Genomic DNA, 9,743 nt, shown 5'->3' on the forward strand with positions numbered 1-9,743 from the left:
CAAAAAAAGAAACATAAACAGCCTAACATCAACATAACGAGGAAGGCTTTAATAACTCAGGTCTATATATATATATATATATATATATCACTGTCATGGGCAGAAAGAGCCCTCCACCTCAGCCTATCAATAACCAATGGGAATAATAACCAATGGGAATAATAACCAATGGGAATAATTAGCAATGGGAATAATAACCAATGGGAATAATAACCAATGGGAATAATAACCAATGGGAAAAATAACCAATGGGAATAATAACCAATGGGAATAATAACCAATGGGAATAATAACCAATGGGAATAATAACAAATGGGAATAATAACCAATGGGAATAATAACCAATGGGAATAATAACCAATGGGAATAATAACCAATGGGAATAATTAGCAATGGGAATAATAACCAATGGGAAAAATAACCAATGGGAACAATAACCAATGGGAATAATAACCAATGGGAATAATAACCAATGGGAATAATAACCAATGGGAATAATAACCAATGGGAAAAATAACCAATGGGAATAATAACCAATGGGAATAATAACCAATGGGAATAATAACAAATGGGAATAATAACCAATGGGAAAAATAACCAATGGGAATAATAACCAATGGGAATAATAACCAATGGGAATAATAACCAATGGGAATAATAACCAATGGGAATAATAACCAATGGGAAAAATAACCAATGGGAACAATAACCAATGGGAATAATAACCAATGGGAATAATAACCAATGGGAATAATAACCAATGGGAATAATAACCAATGGGAATAAATGAATATAAATGCATAATGAATATATCAAAAGGAACAAATGCCAACTAATTACAGTTGAGAATGAATAACCAGCAGCAGAAACACTCATCAATCTTGTAAATGTTTTCTCATGTAATCACTCAAGTATAAATATTTTGGTTTTCAAATCGATGATGTGAAGACAAGATTCATGTATTCCTGAGTTTTCCAGCAGGGGGCAGTACATGCATGGCCAGGTTGACAATGTGTCGAGCTCACGTCCAGACAAGACCTGGGGTGCATCTCAACAGTCTACACCTGCTTCCTATTCTCCTCTCCTCTCTTTCTACTGGATTGGTTTGTGTGTTTTGTGTGCGTGTGCGTGTGTATTGAGTGTGTATGAAGACACTGGCTTCTCAGACCTGTGTCTAGACACAGTTAACTGTCTCTGTCTCCTGTCTTCGCTGGCCATGCCTCGTCAAAAACAGCAAGGCTCTTTTAAAAAAGAGGCTGCCTTGTTGTCAGGCAGATGTTCAGAAAAGAAGGGGAGGGAGGGAGCAAGAGAGAGAGAGAGAGAGAGAATGGAGATCAAGGGGATTGAAATTATAGTCTCTTGAGAGAGGGAGAGGAGAGACAGGGTGGAGGGAGAAGACAGAAAGGGTGGAGGGAGAGGAGAGATAGGATGGAGGGTGGAGGGAGAGGAGAGACAGGGTGGAGGGTGGAGGGAGAGGAGAGACAGGGTGGAGGGAGAGGAGAGACAGGGTGGAGGGAGAGGAGAGATAGGATGGAGGGTGGAGGGAGAGGAGAGACAGGGTGGAGGGTGGAGGGAGAGGAGAGACAGGGTGGAGGGTGGAGGGAGAGGAGAGACAGGGTGGAGGGAGAGGAGAGACAGGGTGGAGGGAGAGGAGAGACAGAGTTGGGGGAGGAGAAGACAGGTGAGCTGTGTGCCCTGATCTGTCTCAATCTCTCAGTAAGAGTTATTAGCCCTGGTCTAACAGCTGTACTAAACCTCTGAGGGAAATTAAACCCTGGGAAAGCTCCTGGTTGGCCAACAAAAAGAAGAGGCTGATAATCCTAGTTCTACCCAAAGGTTACCATGCGTCATCATCATGCAGGTAATATGTGGGGGGGTTTGCTTTTTCATGCTTTTTGTTAAGCATGAAAACAGAATCCTGCAGCTGTTCATTTTTAATGACACACTATGACAGACACTAAAATATGTCTGCCCTTTTTCTGAAGGGTATTCATAGCAAATCCACTTCTTGGCCAACGAGGCTAGTGGATTGGTTCCATAATGTAACACCAGTAGGCGTGATTGAGTAGACAGATTCATCCATTATTTCCGTGAAATCACCCCTCATCAGTGAAATCACCCCTAGTCAGTGAAATCCAAATCGCTCCTACACCCCCTTCCTCCCCCTTGCCACCAACCCCTGCCTACTCCTCTCCTCTCCTTCCCTGATGACTTTAACAAGTCTGCTGGTCATTGATTTCTCATCTCTCCCTAAATCTTTATTTCCTGTTATCGACCCGTTCCCTTGTTCACAGAGCTGTCCACTTGCCCTGAGACTCCCTCCCCCTCCTCCTCCTCCCCTCCCCCCCCCCCCTCTGTCCACTCGCCCTGAGACTCCATCCCAACATTAACCTCGTTCCTCCACTTCTCTCCCCTCCCCTATCTGTCCACTCGCCCTGAGACTCCCCCCTCCTCCCCTCCCCCTCTGTCCACTCACCCTGAGACTCCCTCCCAACATTAACCTCGCAACGTTCCTCCACTTCTCTCCACTCCCTCCTCCTCCTCTCCTCCCTCCCGCCACCCCTCCCCTTCCCCTCCCCTCCTCCTCCCCTCACCTCCTCATCTACTCCTCCCTCACTCCCCTCCTCCTCCCATCCTCCCCTCCCCCTCTGTCCACTCACCCTGAGACTCCATCCCAACATTAACCTCGTTCCTCCACTTCTCTCCCCTCCCCCTCCCCCACTCGCCCTGAGACTCCCTCCCAACATTAACCTCGCAACGTTCCTCCACTTCTCTCCACTCCCTCCTCCTCCTCTCCTCCCTCCCGCCACCCCTCCCCTTCCCTCCCCTCCTCCTCCCCTCACCTCCTCATCTACTCCTCCCTCACTCCCCTCCTCCTCTCCTCCTCCCCTCCCCTCCCCTCCTCCTCTCTTCTCCCATCCTCCTCTCCTCTCCTCCTCCTCTCCTCCTCCCCTCCCCCTCTGTCCACTCCCTCTCCACTCCTCTCCTCCCCTCCCTCGCCCCTCCCCCCCCTTCCCTTCCCTTCCTCCCCTCCTCCCCTCCCCCTCTGCCCACTCGCCCTGAGACTCCCTCCCAACATTAACCTCGCAACATTCCTCCACTTCTCTCCACTCCCTCCTTCTCCTCTCCTCCCTCCCGCCACCCCTCCCCTTCCCCTCCCCTCCTCCTCCTCCCCTCACCTCCTCATCTACTCCTCCCTCACTCCCCTCCTCCTCTCCTCCTCCCCTCCCCTCCTCCTCTCTTCTCCCATCCTCCTCTCCTCTCCTCTCCTCCTCCTCTCCTCCTCTCTTCTCCCTTCTCCCTCCTCCTCTCTTCTCCCTCCTCCTCTCCTCTCCTCTCCTCCCCTCCTCCTCCCCTCCCTCTTCACTCCCTCTCCACTCCTCTCCTCTTCTCCCTCCCCCTCCCCCTTCCCTTCCCTTCCCTTCCTCCCCTCCCCTCCGCCCCTCCCCTCCTCCTCACCAATTCCTCCTCCTCTCCCCTCCTCCTCTCCCCTCCTCTTCTCCCCTCCTCCTCTCCTCCTCCTCCCCTCCCCCAATGATTTTCCTATTATTTTGTTACTAGAGTATCCTAGGCAGCGCTGCATAATGCATTACATTAACTTCCTGTCCAATGAATAACTATTGTGATGCAGTGAGTCCTGAGAAGCACAGCTTCAGGTTTTCCTGTGAGTGATGACTCTGATTTGGAGAATTTGGAGAATAAAATGTGTTATGATATAAGATCCAGCACAGCACAACAGTCTCATGTCTAGTGTGTGTGTGTGTGTGTGTGTGTGTGTGTGTGTGTGTGTGTGTGTGTGTGTGTGTGTGTGTGTGTGTGTGTGTGTGTGTGTGTGTGTGATTACTATATAATGATATATCATTACTATATAATGGTAACAGACTGATATATCATTACTATATAATGGTAACAGACTGATATATCATTACTATATAATGGTAACAGACTGATATATCATTACTATATAATGGTAACAGACTGATATATCATTACTATATAATGGTAACAGGGGTTTAGTTACTGTAACAGACTGATATATCATTACTATATAATGGTAGCAGACTGATATATCATTACTATATAATGGTAACAGGGGTTTAGTTACTGTAACAGACTGATACATCATTACTATATAATGGTAGCAGACTGATATATCATTACTATATAATGGTAACAGGGGTTTAGTTACAGTAACAGACTGATACATCATTACTATATAATGGTAACAGGGGTTTAGTTACTGTAACAGACTGATATATCATTACTATATAATGGTAACAGGGGTTTAGTTACTGTAACAGACTGATATATCATTACTATATAATGGTAGCAGACTGATATATCATTACTATATAATGGTAACAGGGGTTTAGTTACTGTAACAGACTGATACATCATTACTATATAATGGTAACAGGGGTTTAGTTACTGTAACAGACTGATATATCATTACTATATAATGGTAACAGGGGTTTAGTTACTGTAACAGACTGATACATCATTACTATATAATGGTAACAGGGGTTTAGTTACTGTAACAGACTGATATATCATTACTATATAATGGTAACAGGGTTTAGTTACTGTAACAGACTGATACATCATTACTATATAATGGTAACAGGGGTTTAGTTACTGTAACAGACTGATATATCATTACTATATAATGGTAACAGGGGTTTAGTTACTGTAACAGACTGATATATCATTACTATATAATGGTAACAGGGGTTTAGTTACTGTAACAGACTGATATATCATTACTATATAATGGTAACAGGGGTTTAGTTACTGTAACAGACTGATACATCATTACTATATAATGGTAACAGGGGTTTAGTTACTGTAACAGACTGATATATCATTACTATATAATGGTAACAGGGGTTTAGTTACTGTAACAGACTGATATATCATTACTATATAATGGTAACAGGGGTTTAGTTACTGTAACAGACTGATGTGTATTAGATGTACATAATTGAACCGTATTAGGTGAACCGCAGCAACTGTTTAAGCAACACTTTTCAACTCTGCTCCTTAACAATGTAAGAGACACAAGCCGCAACAGAAACTCTACTTTGGTGAAAGCAGTGAAAGTTATTCAGTCCTCATTGACTGCTAGTGGCCATCCTTTCACTGTGTAACAGCCACTGTAGACTTGGGAAACCATGTGAACTGTGTTTTGATAAATCAAGAGTTGTGTTTTGATAAATCAAGAGTTGTGTTTTGATAAATCAAGAGTTGTGTTTTGATAAATCAAGTGCTAGGGTGCAGAGAACAGCATCAGGTTGAGTCAGAGTCTCTGTTCTGTTTGTTAGTACAACTCACCTCCAGTCTGTCTGTCCTCATGAGTTCCTGTGTATTTGTTTCTACAACTCACCTCCAGTCTGTCTGTCCTCATGAGTTTCTGTTCTGTTTGTTTCTACAACTCACCTCCAGTCTGTCTGTCCTCATGAGTTTCTGTTCTGTTTGTTTCTACAACTCACCTCCAGTCTGTCTGTCCTCATGAGTTTCTGTGCGGCAGCAGCAGCAGCAGAGGGCATGGAGACGTTGGGGTTACTGGTCACCAGGACCGGGGCGCTGGACATGATCTCAGAAGGCATCAGGCTGGGCGACACCGGGCCCAAGTAGGGGTTAAACGCAGCGGCCACCGCGGCAGGACTGGCATTGGAGGCAAGGCTGGGCGTCACAGAGAACATGGGGACCGGCTGTACGGAGTCAAGAGAAGCACAATGCGGAGATATTCAGTCAGTCTTAGAGGACCAAGATATTATTAACACTTTATTTATATATAGTCCATCTGTAGATGCTGTAACATTTCAACTAACTATCTAACCTTAGCTTTTTCTTAACCTTAACCTTAACCCTTGTTCTAACACTAACCCTTTTTCTAAACCTTAACCTTAACCCTTGTTCTAACACTAACCCTTGTTCTAACACTAACCCTTGTTCTAACCCTAAACCTAACCCTTGTTCTAAACCTAACCTAACCCTTGTTCTAAACCTAACCCTTGTTCTAACCCTAAACCTAACCCTTGTTCTAAACCTAACCTAACCCTTGTTCTAACCCTAACACTAACCCTTGTTCTAAACCTAACCCTTGTTCTAAACCTAACCCTTGTTCTAAACCTAACCCTTGTTCTAACACTAACCCTTGTTCTAACCCTAACACTAACCCTTGTTCTAACCCTAACCCTTGTTCTAACCCTAACACTAACCCTTGTTCCAACCCTAACCCTTGTTCTAACCCTAACACTAACCATTGTTCTAACCCTAACCCTTGTTCTAACCCTAACCCTTGTTCTAAACCTAACCCTTGTTCTAACACTAACCCTTGTTCTAACCCTAACACTAACCCTTGTTCTAACCCTAACCCTTGTTCTAACCCTAACATTAACCCTTGTTCTAACCTAACACTAACCCTTGTTCTAACCCTAACCCTTGTTCTAACCCTAACACTAACCCTTGTTCTAACCTAACCCTTATTCTAACCCTACCACAACCCTTCTAACCTTAGCAAACAGATACATGTTTTTGACTAACCCTTGTTCTAACCCTAACACTATTCAGACTATCCAAACCCTAACCCTTGTGAACCCCCTAACACTAACCCTCATTCTAAACCTAACCCTTATTCTAAACTTACCACAACCCTAATTGTAACCTTAGCAAACAGATACATGTTTTTGATAGTATGACAATTGGTAGAGCGATCTAAAGGACTATTCAGACTATCCAAAAGAAGTGTGACCCAGGTGAGGACTGAAGAGAAGTGAAATACAGAGAGAGACAGAACAAGAGTTAGAGAAAGGGAGAGAGAGAGAGGGACAGAACAAGTGTTAGAGAAAGGGAGAGAGAGAGAACAAGAGTTAGAGAAAGGGAGAGAGAGGGACAGAACAAGAGTTAGAGAGGGAGAGAGACAGAACAAGTTTAGAGAAAGGGAGAGAGAGGGACAGAACAAGAGTTAGAGAAAGGGAGAGAGAGAGGGACAGAACAAGAGTTAGAGAAAGGGAGAGAGAGAGAGACAGAACAAGAGTTAGAGAAAGGGAGAGAGAGAGGGACAGAACAAGAGTTAGAGAAAGGGAGAGAGAGAGGGACAGAACAAGAGTTAGAGAAAGGGAGAAAGAGAGGGACAGAACAAGAGTTAGAGAAAGGGAGAGAGAGAGAGAGAGAGAGAGAGATAGAAAGGGAGACAGAAGAGAGAGGTAGACAGAACAAGAAAGAAAGGGAGACAGAAGGAGAGAGACCGAACAAGAGATATAGAAAGGGAGACAGAAGGAGAGAGACCGAACAAGAGATATAGAAAGGGAGACAGAAGGAGAGAGACCGAACAAGAGATATAGAAAGGGAGACAGAAGGAGAGAGACCGAACAAGAGATATAGAAAGGGAGACAGAAGGAGAGAGACCGAACAAGAGATGTTCGGAGGTGTTCTCTTGAAGCCTGCTCCTGTTTCCTACAGTATGCTATTCACTCACACATAGTGGGACGAGTCTCATCTCCATCTGTGTGGTGATATTTATTGTGTGTGTGTGTGTGTGTCTTAGAGCATTGTTAGGGTTGTAGAGAGATACTGGCACCAGTTCAAGCAGACAGCTGCATTCCCTGAGCGTGACACACTGAGTCTGTACTGGCTGACGTAGCAGGTTCTCTCTGACCTCAGCCACAGATTCCTCTGTGAGACAGACCTTCTCCACCAGGAGGAGAGAGGGAGACAGTCTCATCCAGGAGGAGAGAGAGACAGTCTCATCCAGGAGGAGAGAGGGAGACAGTCTCATCCAGGAGGAGAGAGAGACAGTCTCATCCAGGAGGAGAGAGGGAGACAGTCTCATCCAGGAGGAGAGAGGGAGACAGTCTCATCCAGGAGGAGGGGGAGACAGTCTCATCCAGGAGGAGAGGGAGACAGTCTCATCCTGGAGGAGGGGGAGAGGGAGGAGACAGTCTCATCCAGGAAGAGAGGGAGACAGTCTCATCCTGGAGGAGAGGGAGACAGTCTCATCCAGGAGGAGAGGGAGACAGTCTCATCCAGGAGGAGAGGGAGACAGTCTCATCCAGGAGGAGAGTGGGAGACTGTCTCATCCAGGAGGAGAGGGAGACAGTCTCATCCAGGAGGAGAGGGAGAAAGGTCTCATCCAGGAGGAGGGGGAGACAGTCTCATCCAGGAGGAGAGGGAGACAGTCTCATTCAGGAGGAGAGGGGAGACAGTCTCATCCAGGAGGAGAGAGGGAGACAGTCTCATCCAGGAGGAGAGGGAGACAGTCTCATCCAGGAGAAGAGAGGGAGACAATCTCATCCAGGAGGAGAGGGGAGACAGTCTCATCCAGGAGGAGAGGGGAGACAGTCTCATCCAGGAGGAGAGAGGGAGATAGTCTCATCCAGGAGGAGGGGGACCGTCTCATCCAGGATGAGAGGGAGACAGTCTCATCCAGGAGGAGAGGGAGACAGTCTCATCTGGGAGTTGAGGGAGACAGTCTCATCCAGGAGGAGGGGGGACAGTCTCAACCAGGAGGAGAGAGGAGGCAGTCTCATCCAGGTGTTGGGGAAGCAGTCTCATCCAGGAGGAGAGAGGGAGACCGTCTCATCCAGGAGGAGGGGGGGACAGTCTCAACCAGGAGGAGAGAGGGAGGCAGTCTCATCCAGGTGTTGAGGGAAGCAGTCTCATCCAGGAGGAGGGGGAGACAGTCTTATCCAGGAGGAGAGGGAGACAGTCTCATCCGGGAGGAGAGGGAGACCTTTTCATCCAGGAGGAGGGAGAAGGTTCACCTCTGCCAGGAGGCGAGAGAAGGTTCACCTCGGCCAGGAGGAGAGGGAGACAGTCACATCCTCGAAGAGGCTGACATTTTACATGCTCCTAACCAATTGTACTATTACATTTTTTTTTCTGCGTTGTTTGTAACTTATATTTTTACTTATTTTGTTCATAGTGTTTCTGCTACCTTCGCTTATGACACGAAACAACTTCTTAACATCAGAACAGCTTCAACTCGCCGCAAACTGGAAGAAGGTTTTACATTAACCTCTCGCCAAATTCAAAACAAAAAGTATTTTCCACCATTTTAAAGATACAATTCTCATTAATCCAGACACAGTGTCTGATTTCAAAAGGCTTTACAGCGAAAGCACCACAAACGATTATGTTAGGTCACCACCAAGTCACAAAAAAAAAACAGCCATCGGCGGGCTGTAGTGGAGCAGATCGAGAGTTTCACGTTCCTTGGTGTCCACATCACCAACAAACTAACATGGTCCAAACATCAAGACAGTCAACAAACTAACATGGTCCAAACACACCAAGACAGTCGTTCCTTGGTGTCCACATCACCAACAAACTAACATGGTCCAAACACACCAAGACAGTCGTGAAGAGGGCGCGACAAAACCTTTTCCCCCTTAGGAGGCCGATACGATTTTGCACGGGTCCCCAGATCCTCAAAAAGTTCTACAGCTGCACCATCGAGAGCATCCTGACCTGTTGCATCACCGCCAGATATGGCAACTGCTCGGGATCCGACCGTAAGGTGCAACAGAGGGTAATGTGTATGGCCCAGTGCATCACTGGTGCCAAGCTTCCTGCCATCCAGGACCTATATAATAAGGGAAGAGGAAAGCCCATAAAATTGTCAGAGACTCCAGACTATTTACATTGACCACCCCACCCCACCCTCAATTTGTTTTGTACACTGCTGCTCGCTGATTATAATCTATGCATTGCCATTTCACCCCTACCTACGTGTACAAATT

General features: G+C 46.1%; 1 protein-coding gene across 1 annotated transcript in view; it reads right to left on the minus strand.

Moving 5' to 3' along the window:
• Positions 1 to 9,743, minus strand: part of LOC121839294 (muscleblind-like protein 1) — a 36,777-nt gene that overhangs the window by 21,635 nt on the left and 5,399 nt on the right. Inside the window, exon 2 of the mRNA XM_042297693.1 lies at positions 5,490 to 5,711. Within this exon, the coding sequence (XP_042153627.1) occupies positions 5,490 to 5,711 (222 nt within the window). The remainder of the gene's footprint in view (positions 1 to 5,489; positions 5,712 to 9,743) is intronic.

This window comes from Oncorhynchus tshawytscha, linkage group LG14, assembly GCF_018296145.1.
Source record: "Oncorhynchus tshawytscha isolate Ot180627B linkage group LG14, Otsh_v2.0, whole genome shotgun sequence".
Taxonomy (NCBI): domain Eukaryota; kingdom Metazoa; phylum Chordata; class Actinopteri; order Salmoniformes; family Salmonidae; genus Oncorhynchus; species Oncorhynchus tshawytscha.